This window comes from Artemia franciscana, chromosome 11 (assembly GCF_032884065.1).
Source record: "Artemia franciscana chromosome 11, ASM3288406v1, whole genome shotgun sequence".
NCBI lineage: Eukaryota > Metazoa > Arthropoda > Branchiopoda > Anostraca > Artemiidae > Artemia > Artemia franciscana.
In genome coordinates this window covers 6,902,714-6,928,744 of record NC_088873.1, presented here as the reverse complement: position 1 = coordinate 6,928,744, position 26,031 = coordinate 6,902,714, and the positions used below count along the sequence as shown (strand labels likewise).

At 34.3% G+C, this 26,031-nt stretch overlaps 1 protein-coding gene across 4 annotated transcripts in view; it reads right to left on the bottom strand.

The window, feature by feature from the left end:
- Positions 1-26,031, bottom strand: part of LOC136032739 (calbindin-32-like) — a 179,945-nt gene that overhangs the window by 16,127 nt on the left and 137,787 nt on the right. For all 4 annotated transcript variants that reach the window (XM_065713072.1, XM_065713071.1, XM_065713075.1 and 1 more), the window contains exons 8-10: positions 20,757-20,812; positions 8,440-8,485; positions 1,525-1,581 (exon numbers count right to left, since the gene is read on the bottom strand). In XM_065713072.1, coding sequence (XP_065569144.1) covers positions 1,525-1,581; positions 8,440-8,485; positions 20,757-20,812 — 159 coding nt within the window. The remainder of the gene's footprint in view (positions 1-1,524; positions 1,582-8,439; positions 8,486-20,756; positions 20,813-26,031) is intronic.

The following is a 26,031-nucleotide window of genomic DNA, read 5'->3' as shown; positions in this document are numbered from 1 at the left end:
AATTTGCTACCCTCTACCTAGCTTGTCATTTTTGGGGATTATTAAGGCGGGCGACATGATTTTGTTGGATTTTGTTTTTAATATTTTATGGTAATTTTTTCTTTCCTGTTCTTTCCCGGCCATGGAGCCTTATGGGGGTGATTATCTCGAAGTAGTTTTTTGCATACGAAATTTATTGTTCAATAAAGAACTCAGAACAGAAAATCTTCGCTCTTTAATCAGCGTTAAGCAAATACAAAAACACACGGAGTCCGACAACAGGGTATCTCAAACTCCGTAAGGCTCTGCTAAAAGATACAAGAATTATTTATTTAACAAAAAAACTTTGCTTTTTAATGAGTGCCAAGTAAAGAAAAACCATGCGGAATCAGACAACAGAGTCTCTCAAACCGCGTAAGGTTCTTTTAACAGATACATGAAATATTTATTTAACAAAAAGTCTTCGCTTTTTTAAAGAGCGCCAAGGAAAAAAAAAACGGATTCAGGCAACAGAATCTCTCCAATCCCTAAAACTCTTTTAAGATATACAAGAAATATTTATTTAACAGACAATCTTCACTTTTTAATGAGCTTCAAGTAAAGAAAAAACTCACGGAATCAGACAACATAGTCTCTCGAACCCCGTAAGACTTTTTTGAAAGATACAAGAATTAAAAAAAAAATCTTTACTTTTTGATGAGCCTCAAATGAAGAAAAAACCATGCGGAATCAGAAAACGGAGTCTCTCACAAAATGCAAGGCTCCTTTAAAAGATACAATAATTATTTATTTAACAAAACATCCTTGCCTTTTAACGAGCGTCAAGTAAAGGTGTTGATGTTCAGAAAAACGAAGGAAATATGCAATCAATGTTTAAAACTATGGTTTTTCTCGTTCAAGATTGCCCTTAATATAAGTGCAAAATTCTTTGTAGAGAGGAGGAAAAGAAAAACTTTTGATCGTGTATGAAGGTGTACCATATTCTACACGTAATAATATTCTCGCTTTTATTTAATCTTTGATAGCACATTCAAGTTCCAATTAAGTCAAAAACTCTATTGCTTAAAATATATACTATGAACAAACCCCAATATTATCCGATAACATACTCTAAAGCATTACTGAAAATGCAGATTCATACCAAATATAAGCAATTTTTAGTAATCGAATTTTCCCTCTGCATGTCAATTATTGCAGCCATATGGGGAGCACGCAATTCATTCACTCATTCTAGTATGCGCGAACAGGGGATTCTCCTTAGGTGCTATAGGTAAAATGTAAAATGTATAATGATAATACATGTAAAATGTATTATCCGAATCGAAATATTATGATTAGTTTGCTGGTCCAGATGGTTAAGGCCCATGTCTGGTCATTTGCGCTGTCATTAGATGTTCCCAATAAATCTAGCAAGTCACGTAAGATTATGCCATCCCCAATAAATCTATCAAGTAGAGCAAGATTGCGTTACAACCTACGTGTGCACCATTAAAATAATATATAAAATTTTTCATTTTTGAAATTGAAAGTAATTTTGGTACTTACCCTGTCATATAAAGAAAATACTTTTTCGATATCGTCTTTGCTTATGACAGTTGGACCCTGAAAATAAATATAATAAAATAAACCTGATAGTGACCTGGAAGGTATTTTTTATGTGAAGTCATGTCAAAGCAATATAGCTTTAGCAATTACGTGTATATGCTAGACCTAATTTTATCGGTTTGACTTTCATTAAATTAAACTGACCTAGGATAGATGACAGGATGCTGAAAATAAATATAATAAAATTGACCTGATGTTGACCTAGAAGGGATTTTTTATGTGAAGTCATGTCAAAGCAATATAGCTTCAGCAATTACGTGTATATGCTAGACCTAATTTTATCGGTTTGACTTTCATTATATTAAACTGACCAAGGATAGATGGCAGCTGTTGCTGTCTTGATTAAATTAATACCAAAGATAATTAGCTACTATCACCATACCTATCGGCAAATCACATTTCCTATTATTTGCTTATTGCTTTTCCATAGTGATTTAATTAAACTATTTGGTTGTTCAAAATCAAACCACATTTTCTGCAACTTAGCGAGCTTCATTGGCTTTATGTCAAATCTCTTCCTGAATACTTTCTATGTTTTGGTGTCCTTGGTACTTTTAAGGACTGAACTTGTATAAACTATCATTTCCAATAGCCATTCAAACAAATGATTTTAGGGAAGGGAAAGAGGGGGTACTTGCCCCGGGTGCAAAAATTTTCAAACAAATTATCTAATGGTTATAATAGTTTTGTAATTTTAGAAATAATATTAATAAAGTATAGGGCACAGTTAAAAAACAAAAATAATAAGCACATTTTTAATTGATTAATAAAATAAAAAAATAATTAAATCAAAATAATTAGAAATACTGAATAATTTAAATAAAAAATTAAAAATGAATGATTAATTAATTAACAAATTGAAAATAACTTTGTTAACAAACAATCTTTTTTTTTAAATTTGTCCTGAAATTTTGTAGGAGACAGGGGGGGGGGGGTTGGTACACAAATCAAGATTTTGCCCCTGGCGCAAGAGAGATCAGAACCACCACTGCTCGAATATGCATAAAACAAGGAAATTATTTTCGAAAAAAAGAATACTCTTTCACCGTGCATTACATTGTTCTCCTTTTCCTTTTTTGTCATTATTTATTCAGATAAATCCTGTGGAACAAAAATTGCTCATACTTGCTAAAAAACTATTGTATTATTTATTTCATCTGTATGATCAGAATTTAATTTCCACCCAAAAGGAATTTTTCTTGGAAAGGTCTATTGAAACGATGTGAAACCGCGTCTGTATATTATTTTTCATTCCTTCTGTTCCTTTTTGGGTTAAGAAAGAAACTAATTGACACAAAATACAACGGTTCAAAAGCAGTAATTTGTGTCCCTTATACTCGATTGTGTCTCTTAAACAAGAGAAAATTGTTCTGTAAGAAATTAAGACAAAGCAGAAGAGTTTCGTACTGGGATTCACATAAAGAAATAAACAACACATTGTGTTACACGCCCTCTCTGTTTTGCTTTGCCCAACACTACTTTGCCCCAATTAGTAAAACAGGGGTAAAGCAGTGCCTCTAGATTAGTACATAAGACTTTTTAAAAAGGGCCCTCCTCCTTGAAAATTTGGATATTTACGGGCTCTCTGCATAAAGGCTGGGTCTACATCCAACTATAAAATAATAAATTTCCTTAGCACCAAGCCAGATCTTAGCTATTTATTGTACTGAGTCAGAGGATCATTCTTGCGCCGTATCAGTACTTAATAGCCTTTGTATTAAGTGTAGGTTTAGCTCATATCTGCAACAAGTGAGAACTTAGCTCATTTTTGCACCCAGGTAGGAGGTCGTACCCAGCACGTATTTACATCAAGTTAGTCCACGGCATGGACTTCGTCGCCACTGATTCTGGATCCTTTGCAACACAGAAAGCTTACTGCCTAGGCTATTGATTTATCAAACCTAGCTTACTTTTACGCCATGTGAGTTTACGTCTTAGACCACGTTCATGTCTGCACATGAATTGAGAATCCTTTTATAATTACCTTGGATCATTTTCGACCTCTAAATTTAGTACTAGAATTTTTAATATCTAATTGGATGAACACCTTCCCTATTTACCACGACCATCCAGTCTAGACGAATCGACCACAAAAGAAGAATAGGAATGCATGGAAGACATGGCAACACTTACTACTTTCATTTTACCATGCTGATTCTGAAAAAAACTTTAAAAAATATTTGCAACCCTTTTCTTTCTAAAACGATCCATATTTTACAGGTTTCTGTCAATAATGCAGTTACTAGGCTTACTAATAACAGGACCGATCCATTTAAGGCCAAGTAGCTCTACCCTACAAAGTTGAAAGCCCTATACTGTTCCTCCCATGAATGTTCTTTGACCTTTATATTTTTTCAAGACCTCCTCCTCTCATGGCAAATTGGAATTCTTTCAACATTCTTTCATTTCGAAATTTTTCCTTTATTTTACCGTTAGCTTTGTCAAACCACTTTTTCAATTGCTGGTCATTTTGAATAACGATTGTTAGACACTTGAGGATTATAGGTCATGTAGGCATGATTGCTGATCAGACATTTTCATCCAGAGCAGAGAATTCATCACTATCAGTATCGGTCATCATTCTTCAACAAAGTCAAGAGAAAATACTTTTATGATAGTGGAAGTAGACCAAACAAAACAAATCCTTAAATCCTATCCAAGACGTGTTATTGAAACTGACGCCACGATTAAAAATTCATTCGATTATTATAACTGTTCATTAAGCTTCATCAAAAATTAACAAAAGATAATTGAAGCATAAAATCACAAGTTTCAAAAATATCTACGCAAAGAGCCTCCAGGTCAATTTATCACGATATATTTTTATATTCTAATTCTGATATTTTTTGTTCGTGCACGCTTGTAGTAGATTTATGTATATAATTAACAAACTATAGTATTATTGAGAAGAGTCAGTGCCGTCTTTTGGAGAACACCACTCCAAACGATGCCATAGGGATTCATGTTCCAAGGGTACCTTTATTAGGTTCTATAGAACCAGAAACATTTAAACACAAATAATAACAATTATAAAAAATGGAGCATCGAACAAAAAAAAAAAAAAAAAGAAAAAAAAGCAGATTTCAAATCGACCTTTTGGAAAAGAATTCAAGTGTATGCCCACATTGAGGAATAGGAAAGTAAAATGTTATATATAGAAATATTTCTTAGCAAAAGTGTCAAAATGAGACTCTAAAAATTTGAACGTTTTAAACATTATTGCCTTTAATTTATACCCAAGCCGCCAAAACTAAAATCAGAAACAATCTTTGATTTGCATAGTATAAGCAATTCCAGCTACAATTTCAACGCTTCGTAAAAGGTAAGTGAGTTTAAGTCAATATTTCCATTTTTTATATCCTGAGACTTTTTCGCATGACCAATTTTCAAAATACAAACTATTTCAATTTTGTACCAAAAATTCTAGTATATTTACGCAATAGTATACTATATTATTCTAGTATATCTCTAAATAAAAGTATAGAGCTTCATAAGAGCCTTGAATCAACAGAAATTATCCTATAAAAAGGGGACTCACTTTCACGAAGCCTCCAATCTTTCCAATAAAGCTTATCTATGATTTATTATTAGAAGGAAAAATATTTCAAACAAGTTGAAACTCTAGCTTAAGTAGCCAGGGACCTAGGGAGAACCAGCGCCACTCACAACATTAGCTGGGGTATTTCCAAGATGCTGATAGTGTGGTAAATGAGTTTCTTAAATATGGTGGCTATGAGGCTAAAAATAAGCTACTGAAGATTATGAATCTGATTTTTGAAAAAGGGGAAGTACTGAGCGATTTTACGAAAAATCTAATTAACCCCCTGTATAAGAGTGAGTGTGATAATTACCGAGACATTAGCCTGGTTTCATGTAGCAAGCTACTTTATATCAAAGTAATTTTAAGACTTCGAGATTCTGTAGACAAAGTTTTATGAAAAGAACAGTACGGTTTTATAAAGAGTGAAGAATATGTCGACCAAATTTTCACTCTCAGGTTAATAAATGAAAAGCGCCGGAGTCATCCATCACCTTTAGTCCTCAGTCTTATAGATTATGAACAAGCCTTAAATTCAGTTGATAGAAGAGCTTTGGCGAAGGTCTTATCCTTGTATGGTATACCAAACACATATATTAAAGGGATTAGAGCTATGTACAAAAATAACACTGCTGCGGTTACGGAAGAAAGTGAGGTTAATAACTGCTTTCGTGTTAAGTCAGGAGTTAAGCAGGGCTGTGTTCTATCCCTATTGATCATTTTGAGGGACTTTGTCTTATTAAGAACAGGAAAAGAATTGGGCGAACACGGAATAAACGATTAGGTTATGTTGATGATTTAAGCATCCTAGATGAAAGTGTGAGCAAGACGGATGGACTTGTAAAGGTTTTAAGGGTTCAGTGTGCTTTAACAGGTTTCAAAATCAATATTAAGAAGACTAGCCGGTAAAGTTAGGAATAAGTGAAGATGAAAAGGTGGCGTTAGGTCACGACAAGATTGATCAAGCGGACAGCTTCACTTACTTTGGTAGCATTATTGGTAAAGACAGTGGGTGCAATGAAATTATTAAAAGTAGAATAGATACGACCAAAGGAGGTTTTTCACTGTTGAAAAGTGGTATTTTATAGAAGAATAAGACCTTCGAAAAAGCCTTTCTAGTGGCTCAATCCAATGGCTGTTCACAATCTATAAAACTGAGGACTAAATTTGTAAGGCGATTCAAGTACTCTCAGCTATTAATCTAAGTTTAAAAATATATTTCATCACCACTTCCATCCTACTTTCTAAAGCCAAACCGTTCTTATGTAACAATAATATGAAAAAAACTTCGTTTTCTTAAAGAGTTAAAGAGGCTGCGTCCCAAAGTCGAACCTTATAACGTACAGGAATTAGGGCAGCCCCCCAAACCCCCCGCTTTTAAAGACTCTTTTGTACAGGTTTTTTGTTGTGGGGGGCTGCCGCCCCCCTAACCCCCCGCTCTTGGCTTCGGAATGGCCCTCTTTTAATTAACAAAACAAAACTCAGTTTTTTCTTAGGTGCCGTAGATTGCCAGCTTTAACCATTTCTAGGTACTGTGCCGCTCATTTGGAAATAAATAAAGTGCAAAAATCGATCATGAAGTGGAATCAATTTATTTCACAAAGCCTCATGAAAGCATTCTTTGAAATGAAAAATATTACTCTTTGAAAGAATATTTATCATTACACCAGATACTCATAATTAGAAGCTGGTATGCAGAAAAAAAAGGTAATTTCTTATATTAACCCATTAGCGCACAAGACTAGTTACCGGTCAAATTTAGCGCTTTTTTTTGCATGCTTGGCATCGATCTTTCTTCTCTGGTGTCACCAGTTAATGAGTGGTTTATTTTTTAGGGTTGATCTGTGGTGATCATGAGCTCCCACAATGACCTGGACCGTAGGTTTAATACTGGTGAGCGAAACGTGTTTTTTTTGTGGTGAAATAGTCCTATTGAATCGTAATTTGTTGCTACACAAGCAGCTTTGCTATCTGTCTATTTTACAGCCAAAACTACTCCCTCTGACCTTTAGTTATAATAATCTCCTTCCTTCTTTGGAATAACTTTTTTTCTTCCGGACAACATCCCTCTATGTGATTATATAAAAAAACAAGTTTTTTCAACTGAAAGTAAGGAGCAACATTAATATCTAAAACGAACAGTAGTTATTAGGTATATGAGGGGTTTTCCTCCATGTTAATGCCTCGCTCTTTGCGCTACAGTTCGAATTTCATTTCAATTCTTTAAAGTGACACCTGAATCACAAAGATCTTTTAATTAGAATAAAAATATCTCTTGAAAGGACTAAAAAAACTTTAGCGTAAAGAGCGAGGTATTGACGAGGGGGTATTCCCTCATATACGTAATAATTTTTATTCATTTAAAGTTTTAATGTCGCTCCTTACTTTCAGTTGAAAAACTTGTTTTTTTATTTAATTTCTGATCATTTTTTAAATAGTGCTGGTAAATACGATGCCCCCTTCATAGAAAATTCCCATCCCCCCGTGAAAAACTCCTCCACGGAAAAATCCTCTCACGTAAAAGTTTCTCCATCATACAAATAGCAAGCCAAACTATGATTTTTTATATAAAAACCAAAAGATATAAACCATTATCTTGTTTCCATTAAAAAGACTATGTCAATAAAAAAAAAACAGAAATCAATTTAAAAAACTTTTTCCACTAAACAAGTTTTTCAAAGAAAAGTAAAGAGCTCCAATAAATCAAAAATGAGCAAAAATAATTTCAAATCATCTTCCAAGCGTATAATTACCACAAATCACCATCAATAAATAAATGAAACCTAAACTGATCAGAAACTAAAATAAATAACTGATTCAAACTCAAAACGAGCAAAAATTAACATGAATAAGGCTGCACAATTCCCAAGCCTTCTCAAGACCAAAAAATAATTTGCATTTTACTGAAAAAAAAACAAATACATTTTTAAATGTTTTCACTTTTATTACTTTAACGAATAAAATTTTTTCATAATTTTAAGGAATAAACATCAGTATATGTATATCAAACTGAAAATCCACGGTCATTTATTTTTCAGTAAAGTGCAAATTGTGTTCCGGTCTTGAGAAGGCATGGGGGTTGTCAGCCTCTTTATCCTAATTTTCGCTTGTTTTGAGTTTGACCTGGTCATTTAGTGTGATCTCTGTTCGTTCTGGGTTCCATCTATTTAATGATGGCAATTTGTGGTAGTTTTACTCTTGGAAGACTGTTCATTTTGGCTAAATTGAGCTCTTTACTTTTCTTTGAAAAAACTTGTTTTGTGGAAAAATTTTGTTAAACTAACATAAAATCAAAGATGCATATTTACTCAGCTTACCTTAAATACTTGACGACAAAGGAAGTTTTCTCTAACTGGTAGCAACCTAAAATAAAATAAGAAAATCTAAATTAATCAATTTAACTGGAAATGACTTAAAAATGTATGACAACATATTATAGAATTTACATTTGACAGCATTAAAGCAAGTTTAAAATGACTGGGATAAGCCTTTTATTATTCTTTCTGCAGGTAATTTAAATTAAACAAGATTGATAATGACGCAGCAAAGGGGTATTGTAGTGCCGCAGTGGGTTTGACCTTACCTTGGTAATACGGGACCCAGAGGTCAAATCCTGATGTAGCAATACACTTTAGTGTCGACGTAGGGACCTTAGCAGTCAAGAACCGTCGTTAATCGGATTACTTACTTAGTTACGTAGCAAAGGAGTCGTTGAAGCATTGATTAATTGAATAATTGCTGCCAGAATTCTGTTGCCGCGCATGAGTTTAAACACTTTTGAAAGATATTTTGATTGATCTTTTGAATGATCAATCAAAGATTTTGATTGATATTTTAATATCAATCGATATTAAATATTGATATCGATATCAATCTGATATCGATATCGATATCAATATAGCAGTATAAATCGATAGATTTTGATTGAAAGATTTTGATTGATATTTGATTGATATTTTAACATCAATCGATATTAAATATTGATATCGATATCAATCTGATATCGATATCAATATAACGGTATCAATCGATAGATTTTGATTGATATTTTGAATGATCAATTCTTTCAGTCTTATGATTTGATTTTTAAATGCAAACCGAGAATTTTACAATCGTTGTTTAGACTAGAATTCGTGACATCCGTCCATCCAATTGCATTTTGAATTTTGTTTAGAATTTCTACTGGTTAATTAATACATTCAAACCTGTAAGTATCACAATTCTGGATAAAAAATTGATTAGTCTAAAACTAATGAATCTAACCTGTCCTTTTGGTGGAAATTAAACTTCTAGGCCATTCTTAAACATGCATGTTTCAAAGGGTGCATAAGCCCTTTAGAACTCTTTATAAGCAAATCCACAAGTTACGCACTCTAACTAATTATTTTGATACGATTGGCTTTTCGTCAGTGAATGCTATTAGGTTATAAAACCAAAACATTAAAACTAGAAAGATCTTACCAATTTCACGCATTCAATAACTTTTCCTAATGATCTAAATTTTGTTCCTAAGCTCTTTCCATGTTAACATATATATATATATATATATATATATATATATATATATATATATATATATATATATATATATATATATATATATATATATATATATATATATATATATATGTATATATATATATACATCATTGGGTAGAGACGCTGATACTATAACGGTTTCAACCATTCAGCCTAGATCTGTGGCTTTGATAAGTTCTCCCAGTCATTTTTTACATTTGTTTTAGATTTTAGTACCTTTTTCGTGAATATCTTTCATTTCAAAGTGTTTTTTTTTTTATTTCAATACAAGAGCTTATTGAAACTACCGTGGGCTGAATGATATCATTTTTAGTCGCCTGAGAGATTGGGTGAATCTCTGGAACGAGCCAGAGGTAGTGCCTCCATCCCTAGCCTCTCAACAAGAATTTCGGCGAAGTGCCTTACCATGGCAAAATAGTGACAACAGTTCTATCTACCAATTACAGTTAAGCCCATTTATGTGCATCAAATGCAAATGGCAGACAATCACAATGAAGATCTTACATCTATGGCATCTCCGATAAGCAATATGACGGAGCTCTGTTGACCCCGGGGAAAAGTCAGTGGACTTTACCTCTGCTGAAACGGCAACGATCCTTCACTTTTGGTTGTTACAATAAACCCTCAATGAAATGTTCGAGACAAGAACATTTATAGCTTAAAATTTTTTTTTAGCATGTTGAACAATGGTCAGCGTAACGCAGGTATCGATCTCCTGACTCAATGCCTTCGCTCTGGAGTGCAATGTGTGGCTGGGGGTAAAACATCCAACGCTTCCCGAGTTTTCCCCCAAGATTACTTTAAGCACCAATTAAGAGCTAGGTCAACTCTGGATGAGCTTACAGAATTACACCATTGACCCCCATCAGAAACTAGAAAATCAGCGACACCAGGACTCGAACTCTTGACCTCAGGATTTCAAGTCCCGAGCGTTAACCACTCGGCTATGAAGACTCAGTAGCGTAATGTAACATATGATCCGACAAAAATCTATGAGGAATCTGTAATGGATGAGTCAAATATAAACTAACAGAGGTAGCTAAATCCATACCAAGGAATGATCTCCTGATCATTACAAGTGATTCATCACCCATGTCGGTTTCCCTAAAGCTGAAATTGAAGGAGCAGTATGCAACTTTGTGTTCGACGATAGATACGAGCGAGAAAGAAGACTCGCTGATTCCGTACAGCTACACTTAGTTGTCATAGTCAATACTCTGTTCAAGCACGAACTTTTGTTCAAGATTACCTGTAGACCCAATGATGAAAGAAAACGATCTCAGCTCGACTACGTGTTAATACAAGGTAAATGGAAAAGTTCTATCATGAATGGTAGGGCCCTTAGAGGCACTAATACCAGCTGACAATTGGATATAGTTTGCTTTAACACCCACTAACTAAACATTATTGCTATTGTTACATATGCTCCTGAACCAGCCTCTGAAGAATCCGTAACAGACAAGTACAATGATAAGCTTTCAGGATTAATTTTATCTTGACCAGGGCAAAACCTTCCGATCATTGCAAGCAATTTCAACACTCTCGCTGGCAGCCGCAAAGTCGACAATGAAAGATCAATATGCAAATTTGGATCCAACGATAGATACGAGTGAGGGAGAGGACTCGTGAATTTTACTTAATAGACACCAAAGTCCTAGCAGATACTATGGAAACTATTGCTCAGCGCAACCTGTAGATCAAGTGATACCAGGACAGGATCTCAACTCGACTATTCCCTAATATGCGGTTGACAGAGCAGCTCTAATAGGAATTTTAGAGTTATTAAATGCACTGACACTGGCTTCAAAAACGGATCTGAGCACACATTAGTAAAGTTCTCACTGGTTCCCTAAGAAGCAGCGTAAAAACAAGTTATTCCTCCTCACATAAACGAGGTAGAATACCTGGTTGACTAAAAAATCCTGGAGTAATTCTGCTTAAAGCTGTTTAATGGATTCAGCCTCCCAGTTTGATAACGAGGGATGTTGAAGACGAGTAGAGAATAATTAAGTAAAGTAAGAGAAAAAAGCTGCCAAGATGGTCATTCTCGTAATAAAAACTGATACGCAAGAGATAGGTATCCAGAGAGACCACCAAACTAGCGTCGAGGATGCAGCAACTGTACAGCAAAAGGACCCAATTTGAATTCAAGGGCCTCATAAAGCAGTACCATAAACCAGCCCACCTAGACCACCAGAGATATTGGGAAGAAATGCAAAAGATATGGAGAAGGCCCTACATCTCTCATTTTCAAGGAAACTGTACCAATTTCTTAAATAAGTCTTCAGTAAAAACAAAAACGTAAATTCGATAAAAAGCAATGATGGTACCTTTTTTACACAAAAAGACAATCTTAACGTATATTCAGTGACCCACCTATCCCAACCCTCCAATGTAAACAGTGTTTCCACAAACAGTTGCAGATCTCCTAAATGACCCACTACGAATTATGGTATTGGTCAGCATTGCCCCTATGATGATGATGATGATGTTGGGACACCACCCTTGCAAGAGACCCCAGAAGTCATTAAGCAACTCAAAAAGCACATAACCCTAGAAGTTGGATCGATCCCAGCAGAAATCTGCTAGCAGTCCAAAATCTATCTCTAGACATCAGTTGTTTTTCAGTACAATTTAGAAGCCAGAAGCATTTCCTTTGTAATGACAACACTCAAAATGTCATCTATGTATTCCAGATGGGTCAAAGAATTGAACATAAAACTACCGTGGCATAGCCCTCCTTGGTATAGCAGCTAAGATCTTCGCTACCTAGCACAACTCAACATAATCAAGCTGGATTCAGCGCATGCATAAGATGAATTTATCAGCCCTTTACAATAAATCAGGTTCTCAAACATAGGGCTAAAGACCAGCAAACACTAACAACAGTCTCCATCGGCTTCATCACAGCATTTGACTTGGCTTTTCACTGTGGAACTTGGTGGCAATTCTGGAAGTTGAAGCCAACCCAAGATCTTTTTCTCAATCTAGACCTACCAAAATCATACACAAACTAGCATCCAAATCAGTGGGGATACCTTGTCTTGGTTTAATATTGACTTTTGGGTGAGACAAGATTGTATCCTCTCTCCAGTTCTTTTTAAGTTCACACTTATCAGATCCCGAGAAAAGACATGTAAGACTTCGTTGGAATTAACATGAACCTTAATTTTAACAGAATCAATTTAGAGTAAGTGGATGATGTTTTGCTTTTAGGTCTTCATGGAAAACTCGGGTATACTATAGAGAGTATCTGTAGAAGCCTCTCCCATAGAACTGAAGATCAGCATAAAAAGATGGGAGCGATGAATAGCGATGAATTCTACCCATCTATGGTAATGATTCAATGGCAGGTTGAGCTAGTCAAGAAATTTAAATACCTTGGATAGTTCATAGACACTAACTGTGGAAGTAATGGTTAAATCAATGCCTGCATATCAGCAGCCTCCTCGTTCTTCTCCCAGCTGTATGAAATGCTCTGAATAAGGAGATAGATGAGTATTTAGGGGAAAAGTCGAGTCTGTAAATTCGTTGTTTAATCCGTCCTTCTATGCGAAGGCAGAACCTGGCCAATAAAACTATCTGAAACTCTAGCTCTGAAATTGTTCGACCACATACGAGGCAGTCATATACTCGGAATGGATCTATGCAGCCGTCCCAAACCACATAATAAGACAACGCTAAAGAGACAATTTTGGCCAGTAATGCATCATTTACTGCAGCCGTCTTTTTTGTTAGGCCTTGCCTGTACCAGATCTGCTATCTCTTTTGTTTCAATGGCACTTAGGTGCAAACCACTCCAAAGCCAGAAAAAACAATGCAGAGGTAAGAAACATCTTGAATGAGTATTGTCAAATCTGACCTCAAACCAGTTGATACGTTGAGACGAAAAGGCTACCGAAGGGACCCTTTCAAGCTGAACGACATGCGAAAATTTACCATTTCCTAGTACCCTAAAGGGCTGGAAAGCTTGTGTTTGGATTTAAGTGAAAATAGTAATTAAGCACTATCCCCCCCCCGAAATGCTATATCCCAAAATAAAATCCAATCACATGTATATATTCATACAGTTATTCATTGCTTTAAAAGCCATCTTCCCAAATAAATGTTTTCCTTCAGTGAACTTATTTTGTCTTCTAATTAAATGCCTATTGCTTTAATACTCGTCAATTTTTTCTGTTGGTAATTCAAATGCATATCAAAATGATCATGCCAATCAAGTTTTTTCTACGGATAAATCTAAGCTAAAAGCGGTTCTACGAGAGGAACATTTACAAGTGGTAACAAAATTCGTTCATATTACAAGATAGTCAATGTCACAATGCAGAGACAGTGAATCATATGAAGGACACAATATTTGGAGAAATTATGGTTAGGTTAACAAGGAAAAAGATATCTTATTTCTAAATTGTTATAACAAGGTGGCAATAAGGAGAATGTTTTCTCGTTTCTTTGTTGGAAAAAGAGAGAGAAAGAAACTTTGTCTTCTAATTGCAATTGCAAACGTCCCGTTTTGAAACAGTACTCCGTCATGAATTGACAACAAAAAAAAGAAAGAAAAATTCCTACACCGATGTTGGATCGGTCTGTTTCTTATCCAAATATTAATGGTTTGGATAAAACAAGAGCTATAAAAAATTAGTTAACGAGTTAGGGCGTTAGAATAATATTTCCAAAAAAGCTGTTTTCAATTCAGTTTTGGATGCACCTAAATAAAAATACCATACTTGGAGTACACATGAGAAGGGATAATTTAGGTAGAAGTAACCTATATAAATATATATATATATATATATATATATATATATATATATATATATATATATATATATATATATATATATATATATATATATATATATATATATATATATATATATATATATATATATATATATATATATATATATATATATATATATATATATATATATATATATATATATATATATATATATATATATATATATATATATATATATATATATGTGTCGAGTAAACTGAGTAAACTATCAAAAAATGTATATAAATCGAATAACAAACGCAATAATATTATGGAACCTTTACTTATAATTAGTAAAAAAAAAGAATGCATATTTAGGTTGCTAATCCCCATTTTTTATGTTTTCTAGAAAGATAGGTCTTTCAGACCGATTCAAGGGGATCTGCAAAGGTTATATCAAGGATGAAGGGTTCCAAGTTTGAAGCCTCCCCCCCCTAAAAAAAAAATTCCGAACTCTTTAAAACGTAGGAAAAATGCATATAAACGAAATTTTGTTGCGTTTTAAGTTTTGTGTCCCCCTCCAAAAAAAATGCCCTGTCCCTTCCGAGCTAATAGTCTGGATATGCCCATGGGATCTGCTCCTGAAATATCGATTCAAGAATGTCTCTGTCTAGAGACGTACTTGGTTTTTCACATCTCAGTTTTTGCTAGAGGTTTGGGAATTTTGCGTCGATTAAAGCATTTTTTACTATTATCAGTTCTTTTATTATTATATCACACCATTGTTGCGCCTTCTATTTCTTATGGTTGTGTCCTTTGATCTAGTAATTTCTATGCAAATTTTAAAAGAGTGCAGACCCTACAAAATTCAACAGTACGTCTTCTTGGTAATTATGTAGAAAATGTGAATGATACCGCGTCATGTTTTAAGAAATTACGAGTGCCTTTGGTCAGATTCGAGATTATCAAGCTGCTGTTTTGCGTATCGATGTTGCAATGATGTATGTCTCCAGTTTTTACCAGTTTTTTTCGATTAAATCGTTCACTCCAAGGGTATGAGGCTAGAGGGGCAGATAATTTTATTGTTGAGTACAGAGACACCACACGTTCAGCTTTCGGAATTAGATATTTAGCTCCGGCTATTTGGAACGATATCCCAGCTGGCATTAGGGAGGCGGTTTTCATGTGTTCATGTTTTAAGTGCCATTGGTCAGATTCGAGATTATCAAGCTGCTGTTTTGCGTATCGATGTTGCAATGATGTATGTCCTCCAGTTTTTACCAGTTTTTTTTCGATTAAATCGTTCACTCCAAGGGTATGAGGCTAGAGGGGCAGATAATTTTATTGTTGAGTACAGAGACACCACACGTTCAGCTTTCGGAATTAGATATTTAGCTCCGGCTATTTGGAACGATATCCCAGCTGGCATTAGGGAGGCGGTTTTCATGTGTTCATGTTTTAAGTGCCATTGGTCAGATTCGAGATTATCAAGCTGCTGTTTTGCGTATCGATGTTGCAATGATGTATGTCCTCCAGTTTTTACCAGTTTTTTTTTCGATTAAATCGTTCACTCCAAGGGTATGAGGCTAGAGGGGCAGATAATTTTATTGTTGAGTACAGAGACACCACACGTTCAGCTTTCGGAATTAGATATTTAGCTCCGGCTATTTGGAATGATATCCCAGCTGGCATTAGGGAGGCGGAACATATTGGATCGTTTAAAGTAAAATTAAAAAAACATTTATTGGGAGTGGGGAGATAATTTTATTATTATTATTATTATTATTAATATTGTTATTATTATTATTATTATTATTATTATTATTATTATTATTATTATTACTATTATTATTATTATTATTATTATTATTATTATTATTATTATTATTATTATTATTATTATTATTATTGTTATTATTATTATTATTATTAGCCTTCATTTATGTATATTGTATATTCTGGTATCAAGGGGTAATTGAGTGAGAGCGCTTTTGTTCTTCTTTAATTTTTGTTTTTTTAATTAATTAAATTGAGAATCACAGGATTGCAGCCGTCCAACATCAGGCTGTTTGAGCCTTCCCCGGGCGGTTGTGTGTATTTATAGTTTTATAATTTAGTAGTTAGTAAAGAGTTCATTTATTTTTTTTTCAATTCATCTCTAAGTTAGTCAAGTTCACCCAGGCAACCGGTATCTGAAAAAAATGCATTGGGTAGAAACAATTATATTGTAAACTCGAAGGTTCCTCTATCTAGGAAAAATGAATTGATTCTCAGGTTTCGTTGAGGATTTCAATACAGAAAACTTAGATTGATATTAGATATTTGCGTTTAATCTATTCCCACCAAATATTGTAAACGAAACTACAGAAAAAATCTTGGATTGATATAAGATATTCGCATTTATTCGATTCCCACCAAATATTGTAAACAGAACTGCAGTATAAATCTAGGCGACAAAAGATATAATTTTATATTATTTACTTCTATGTGATGAAGTATCTCCTATTACACCTGCATTACTCCTTTTACAGTTTTGCTCCTATGTATGACATATTTTATCGTATTGTTGATGAGATTTTAACATTTCTCATGATGAGGACTCGTAATTTTACGAGTCCTCATCACTCTTAATTTTACGAGTCCCGTAATTTTATGTGAATATAAAATTGTAGAATCTTAATTTAGTAAGGATGAGATAGCTTATAACTAAATGTAACTCTTGTGTTAAAATGAGATTTGATAATTGCATTATGTGATAAATACAGGAATTTTCGCTTACTAAAAAAGAGCGGAGGGGGTATATCAATCCCAAAAATACGACACTCAAGAGGAGACAAAAGGATTTATACAAGCGAGGGGGTAAACTTAATGAATAAACTATTATGGGAAATATAAGAAAATTTGTTTTAACGCAAAATTCTCTAGGAAAAAAAACAAAAAAAAACAGATCTAGGCCCCGTAAAAACCGCATAATTTTTCTCTTAATTACTAACGATATCAGATTGTCACACCTTAGGTATCTACTCTAAGGTATCTTAAAGTTGTATCTGCACGTTAAATGTTATAGAACTGTCATCAACTAACTAGTAGTGTCTCTAAAAACGTCATATTTAATACATTAAATATTTTACGCATATTTAATACATTGTTCTAATACAGAGATGGGATGGTGGCGATAAGTGAATAACTTATTGTTTTCTGCTTTTGCTTTTTGCGAATGTAAAAGCAAGCTGTTTAAAAATTCACCTCTCATCTATTTCCCAATTGACTAATTTCGATGAACTGGCATCATTAATCGGTTTTCTTATGGTTTTTAATTGGTTTTTAATGGTTTTTAATCGGTCGTATTAAAACCATTCCCGAAGACACACAAAATTCTGTTGTTGCCAAAATCCGTTTGAGACTTCAAACAGTTGCAATTCTCCCTCTATCAAACAGATCGTGGTAACGAACTGTAGTAAGGAGCGACCCGGCTCAATAGTAAACGAAACTCTAAAAAATGGAATTTAGATGCTAAAAGATACATCAAAAGAATCAGATTTTCATGCTGATTCTAAAAATATAAGTTTGATCAAATTTGGTCTTTGTCATCAAAAGTTATGAGCCTGAGAAAATTTGCCTTATTTTGGAAAATAGGGGGAAACACCCCCTAAATGTCATAGAATCTTAACGAAAATCACACCATCGCATTCGGCGTATCAGAGAACACTATAGCAAAAATTTCAAGCTCCTGTCTACAAAAATGTGGAATTTCGTATTTTTTGCCAGAAGACAAATCACGGGTGCGTGTTTATTTGTTTGTTTGTTTGTTTTTTTTGTTTTTTTCCCCCAGGGATCATCGTATCGACCAAGTGGTCCTAGAATGTCGCAAGAGGGCTAATTCTAACGGAAATGAAAAGTTCTAGTGCCCTTTTTAAGTGACCAAAAAATTGGAGGGCACCTAGGCCCCCTCCCACGCTCATTTTTTCCCAAAGTCAACGAATCAAAATTTTGAGATAGCCGTTTTGTTCCACACAGTCGAAAACCTGAATAACTATGTCTTTAGGAATGATTTACTCCCCCATAATCCCTGGGGGAGGGGCTGCAAGTTACAAACTTTGACCAGTGTTTACATACAGTAATGGTTATTGGGAAGTGTACAGACGTTTTCAGGGGGCTTTTTTTGGTTTGGGGGGTGGGTTGAGGGGAAGGGGCTATGTGGGAGGATCTTTCCTTCGAGGAATATGTCATGTGGGAAGAAAAATTCAATGAAAAGGGCGCAGGATTTTCTAACATTACTATAAAAAAAACAAAGAAAAAATAAACATGAAAACGTTTTTTCAATTGAAAGTAAGGAGTAGCATTGAAACGTAAAACGAACAGAGATTATTACGCATATGAGGGGTTCTAAAAATACTTTAGCATAAAGAGCAAGGTATTTAGGAGGAGATAAATACCTCGCTCTTTATGCTAAAGTATTTTTAGGAATTTCAACTATTTATTCTACGGCCTTTCTATCATTCTTAAAGAATTGGGACAAAACTTACGATTTAGTGTAAAGAGCGAGGTATTGACGAGGGTACAAAGCCCCTCGTATACATAATAAAAATATAAGAATATAAAAAGTGTGTTACGTAAGCTGGCACGTACGCAGGGTGGGGGCCTTCGGCCCCCCCCCGAAACCTTGTGAAATGTTTAATTTCCCCATGGTTTCTTGGGATTTCTGGCAAAAGTAGGACATTTATTAAGAATCTAGATACATGTGTGAAGCCTTTTTTTGGGAGATTTTACAGCATGCCATTATCCGGTCAAGTCACTGCCCAATTATTAACCCATTTTCTGTCTAACTTTTTACCCTCTTTGAAGTAATTAGCAATTGTGCTGTTATTTCTTTTTTTGTAAAGAGAGTTTGCTTTCCACAGCAAAATAGAATTATCCTATATATTAGGGCGTTTATCCCCCCCTTTCAGGATAAAGTACAGCTTTTAATGGATCAATTTTGGAAACTATCATTTTTCATTAAAATCTACGTTTTTGCAATAAAAGAACTACCCCCCCACAGAATCCATATTGCACTGTTAACCCTAATATTTCCCTTTCAGTGGGATATAATAGATTAATCACTGGTTCTAAATCGCTATGAACATAACCTGAGCCTAAAACATACTGTTGAGGCTTCAGTCTTCTCCCCCCCCCCCAATCCTCTACAATACTACAGGATCTGTATTTTCCGATATACCTACTTTTTGCATTACTAAATAAAAAAGTGCTACTTTATATCTGCTGTTTCGAAGGTTTTGGCCCCCCTCCCGAAAAAAATCCTGCGTACGTGCCTGTACGTAAGTTAATTCTTTAGTTACGTATATTTTTACTAATAAAAACGTTCGTTAAAAATTAAAACTTCTAGTTGGATTTTTAAGTAACAAAGAAATTCGAGGGCAACTAGGCCTCCTTCCCCACCCCCTATTTCTCAAAATCGTCTGATCAAAACTAAGAGAAAGTCATTTAGCCAAAAAAAGAATTTATATACAAATTTCATTTTAATAATTTATGTGCGGAGAGCCAAAATCAAACATGCATTAATTCAAAACGTTCAGAAATTAAATAAAAAAACTAGTTTTTTTAACTGAAAGTAAGGAGTGACATTAAAACTTAAAACGAACAGAAATTACTCCGTATATGAAATAGGTTGTCCCCTCCGCAATCCCTCGCTCTTTACTCTAAAGTTTGACTCTTTGCCACAATTCTACCTTTTAAAACAATTAAAAACTTTAGCGTAAAGAGCGAGGGATTGCGGAGGGGACAACCCATTTAAAGTTGACCTAAGAGAATGCCTGCATTCTGGGTTGTAAAGCGTGGTGGCTTGATGTTAACTAAATAAGTTACATCCACCAGAAATGGCTGTGAAACAATTAAGGGTTTATTAGTCTTTTAATAGCATAATCTTCAAAAGTTTGAAGTTTATCCATATCTCTTTCACTCTAATAACATATTCAACATACATCAATCTTATAGCATTATTGATGGTGAGAATGATATTAATATACTTCATCTAAGATCAAGGCCATTTCAAGGGGTTGAGAGCCCCCTCCCACTGCCAAAATGCTCGTTCGACTTGTAAAAACGTAACACAGATGAATATAAACAAAAATTTTTGATGTTTAAAAAAAAAAAATTATGTACCCGCTCTCTCCCCGAAAAACGATTCCCCTTTCGGAAAAAATTCCTTGATACAGAAATATCTATGATCAAATCCAACACTATTTCATGGTACCAACTTCATTTTATTTGGTACCAAACCCATTTCATATTAGCCGATATGATATCTATTCAAACAATAAATCTATGATCAAAACCAACGTTAGCGATAAATTAAAAAGCATAAAAACTTACTTAGACATTTCTGACAGTTGTAGTTTTCCATCTTTGTTGGCGTCAAATATTTGCAGCTAAAAGCAAAAAAAGGAGTATTGAATAAACATTGCAATCTGTCTCAATATGACCATAATGTTTTTTTTTCCCAAGCATTTAAAGGTTTTTAACAGAAAGTAAAAAGAACATTTAAATGATAATACAGAATTCGTCACATCCGTATTTACATGACAGGGATTGCATCTATTGTGTCTGTTTAGTTCATTAAGTCAAGCAATATAAAAGAATTTAAACACTAAACTAGTGTTTTGACAGCCTGGGTTTTCATAGTAATAAAAAACGGGCAAATTTCCGTCTCTGATTTGTAACCAAGCGTATTTGTTACCAAAAAGAGATAACGATTAGGTTAGCATGGGCTAACAAAGTAAAATGCTTTACATTTAGTGAGATTTGTTGCAAGAGCTGTTACATTATAGATCTTAAAAGAGTTCTAGGCGCTTACAATTCCCTGAAAATAGTTCCCAGAAAACTTCTAGATAATACCCTTAGGAAATACCCCCGCGAAGAATATCCCCCCGAAAAACCACCTTGTGGAAAATACCTATCCGCGAAAAATACGCCCTCGGGAAATTGGGTGTTTTTCAAATTTGAGAATTTTGTTTGAGTTATTTTTTTTTCTTTCGTTGAGACGTACTAAGGAAAGTGAAAAATATGGGCAAAACATCATCAAAATTAAGTTAAAAACACATGGCACCAAAAAGTTTAGGATGGTTTGTCTCCTCTGAAGACAGAGCTAACTTTGTGAACCAATAAATTCTTATTGTTTAAGTTTTTACAGACGAAAGCGTTGTCAAATTCTACAAGTTAGTTTTTTTTATCTTCAAAGTGTAAAAATATCAGAAACCATCATTAATAAATAAATGACACCTAAAACGAACAGAAATTCAATAGAGAACTAGTCAAACTCAAAACGAGCAAAACTTAAAAGAAGAAAGGCTGACAGCTCGATGTCTTTTCATGACCAGAACATAATTTGCACTTAACTAAAGAAACGAAAAAAAAAACGTGGATTGTCAGTTTAAGATGCTTATTCCCATGTTTATTCCTTAAAGTCTTAATATATCTTTATTTATTACAGTCAAAAAGGTAAAAATTTTAAAATATATTTTGTTTTCAGTAAAGTGCAAATTATGTTTCGGTCTTGAGAAGGCGCGGGGTTTGTCAGCCCTACTCCTTTTAAATTTTGCTTGTTTTGAGTTTGAACCGATTATTTACGGAAATTTCTTTCTGTTTTGAGTTTAATTTATTTATTGATGATGCTTTGTAATAGTTTTAACCTTCGAAAATTATTTGAATTTATTTCTACTCATTTTGGCTTAACTGAGCTCTTTACTTTTCTTTGACAAATATGTTTTATGGTAAAAGTTTTTTAAAATATTTCTGTTCGTTTTTTATTGATATAGCCTTTTTCATAGAGTTTTTTCATATCTTTTTTTCTATGAATCCATCATTTTCTATATACTCCACAAGGGCGTATTTGTCAGGGGAGGGGGCGTATTTGTTTCATTTGGAATATATTTTCTGTGGGGGAAGGGGGATAAACGCCAGCTACCCTTAGAAGTCTCTGCTTTTTGGACTAAATTTGAAAGTAAGTCTGTTCAAATATGCTTATGTAGTTATAAAATTCTCAAATTTTGTCTAACAAACACAAGGCTTATCCACAATTTTTTTTGGGATGTGGGGAGGGGTCTAAGATTTAGAGGGGTATTTTCCAAAACAAGGATGAAGACTAATTGCATAAAAGCTATAAGCGAATTAGGAAAGTGATAAAGATCATGAAACTTTCGTGGAGAATACCACTCACTCCTCTTTCTGGTTATCCCCACCTATTCACCTAATTGCAAAGACAGATAATGAATAACAAGTGAATAAAACAGTTCGCGGTAACGAACTGTGAGTATAGAGTAATATGTGCTAATAGCAACCAAAATCTAAAAAAAGGAGTTTAGATAAAGTACGTGCATAAGAAAGGTGGGACTTTTATGGTGATTTCAAATATATAAGATCGTTTAATTTTAAATTTATCCAATAAAAGCTACTAGCCTGGGAAAATTCCGCTGACTTCCAAAAAAAGGGAATAGTGCCCTCGAAAAAGTGAACGATCAATGAAAATGACACCATCAAATTCAGAATATCAAAAACCCTATCATAGAGGTTTCAAGCTCCTATCTACAAAAATGTGGAGTTTTGTATCTTTTTCGAGAAAGAAATTGGCAAATGCAAGTTTCTTCGTTTCCCCACCTCCCCAGGGTTATCGTATCGAGCCAACAGTCCCGGAAGATTGGGGGATGTATCATTCAAACGGAAACTAGTAGTTCTTGAATTATTTTTAAGTATCCAAAAAGATTGTGGTATAGCAAAGTGACATTTTGTGGCACAAAACTGAGTGCCACAAAACCTGAAAATCCTGAGATAGCCAATCGACCAAAAATTTACGTTAATATTAATTATTAATTAATTATTAATAATTATAATTAGTAATAATTAATTATTAATAATTATTATAGATATTATAGATATTAGCGTTGACTGGTAACGCTGACTAAATCCAAGGAGAAAAAAAAAGATGTTTCAGACATTCACCAGTGAACGTCGACATTCACGAATATCGAACAGTCACAGTAACATATATATATATATATATATATATATATATATATATATATATATATATATATATATATATATATATATATATCTCTCTTTTTAAATTAATAATAATATTAATAACTATTATTTATTAATAATTAATAAATATAATTAATAATTATTAATTATTCATATAATTATTAATAATTAATTAATTAATTAATTATTAATATTAATTAATATTCGTAATATTTACGGAAAATTACGAAATAGTTTAAGTTACGTTGTCGTTGTCGTTCTCTTATTCCTGTCGTCAAAGAGGGTTCACTGCTAGGTAGTACATAAAGAGTAGCCTAAAATGGTATTAAGTTGAAAAAAAAAAAATTGAGCGGATTTCAACAATCAAAGAAAACTATAATAGGATAATGGTGTTTTAAAACAGTTCGTGGTAACGAACTGTTTGTAAGGAGCGACCCGGCTCAATAGTAACCAAAACTCTAAAAAATGGAATTTTGGTACCAATAGCTACATCAAAAGAATCGCATTTTAATGCTGATTTTAAATATATAAGTTTCATCAAGCTCAGTCTTACCCATCAAAAGTTACGAGCCTGAGAAAATTTGCGTTATTTTAGAAAATAGGGGGAAACACCCCCTAAAAGTCATAGAATCTTAACGAAAATAACACCATCAGATTCAGCGTATCAGAGAACTCTACTGAAGAAGTTTCAAGCTCCTATCTACAAAAATGTGGAATTTTGTATTTTTTGCCAGAAGGCAGATCACGGATGCGTGTTTATTTGTTTGTTTGTTTTTTTATGGCCCTTGGTATTAACCAAGTGACATATAGCAATCGCAAATTCTGTCGGTCTGTCGGTCCTAGTTTTGCTACTTTAGGCACTTCCAGGTAAGCTAGGACGATGAAATTTGGCAGACGTATCAGGGACCGAGCCAGATTAAATTAGAAATAGTCGTTTTCCCCATTTGACCATCTGGGGGGAGTGGGGAGCCCGTTAATTCGGAAAAAATAGAAAAATTGAAGTATTTTTAACTTACGAATGGTTGATCAGGTCTTAATGAAATTTGATGTTTGGAAGAATATCGTGTCTCAGAGGTGTTATTTTAAATCCTGACCGGATCTGGTGACATTGGGGAGGGGGAGTTGGGAGGGGGAAACCTAAAATCTTGGAAAACACTTAGAGTGGCGGGATCGGGATGAAACTTAGTGGGAAAAATAAGCACAAGTCCTAGATGCATGATTGACATAACCAGAACAGATCCGCTCTCTTTGGGATAGTTGGGGGGGGGGGTTAATTCTGAAAAATTAGAAAAATGCGGTATTTTTAACTTACGAACGGGTGATCGGATCTCAATAAAATTTGATATTTAGAAGGATATCGTTTCTCAGAGCTCTTACTTTAAATCTCGAACGGATCTGGTGACACTGGGGGGAGTTAGGAGGGGGATACCTAATACTTGGAAAACATTTGGAGTGGAGGGATCGAGATGAAACTTGGTGGGGAAAATAAGCACAAGTCCGAGATATATGATTGACATAACCGGAACGGATCCGCTCTCTTTAGGGTAGTTGGGGGGGGGGGGGGGTAATTCTGAAAAATTAGAAAAATAAGGTATTTTTAACTTACGAACGGGTGATCGGATCTCAATGAAATTTGATATTTAGAAGGATATCGTGTCTCAGAGCTCTTATTTTAAATCTTGATCGGATCTGGTGACATTGGTTGGGGAGTTGGGAAGGGAAAAACTAAAACTTGGAAAACACTTAGAGTGGAGGGATCGGGATGAAACTTGGAGGGGAAAATAAGAAAAAGTCCGAGGGTAGTTGGGGGGGGGGGTCAATTCTGAAAAATTGGAAAAAATGCGGTAGTTTTAACTTACGAACGGGTGATAGGATCTCAATGAAATTTGATATTCGGAAGGATATCGTGTCTCAAAGCTCTTATTTTAAATCCCGACCGGATCTGGTGACATTGGGGGGAGTTTGGGGTGGGGGAACCTAAAATGATGGAAAACGCTTAGATTGGAGGGATCGGGATGAAACCTGGTGGGAAAAATAAGCAGAAGTCTTAAATAGATGATTTACATAATTGGAATGGATCCGCTGTATTGGGGGAGGGGTTTCTTCTGAAAAATTAGAAAAAATGACGTGTTTTTAACTTACGAAGGAGTGATCGGATCTTAATGAAACTTCATATTTAGAAGGACCTCGTAACTCAGATCTCTTATTTTGAATCTCAACCGGATCCAGCGTAATTGGGGGGGCAGTTGGGGGGAGACCGGAAATCCTAGAAAATACTTAAAGCGGTGAGATCAGAATGAAACTGGATGGGAAGAATAAAACCTCTCTAAGATACTTGACTGACATAACTGGACCAGATCTGCTCTCTTTGGTGGAGTTGAGGGGGGATAACTTTGAAAATTAAGGTATTTGTAACTTACGAAAGGGTTACCAGATCTTAATGAAATTTGATATTTAGAAGGATCTTGTGCTTTAAAGCTCTAATTATTAATTCTGACCAGATCCTGTGACATTGGGGGGAGTTGGAGGGGGAAACCGGAATTCTTGGAAAACGAGAAAATTGGGATATTTTTATCTTACGAATAGGTGATCGGATCTTAATGAAATT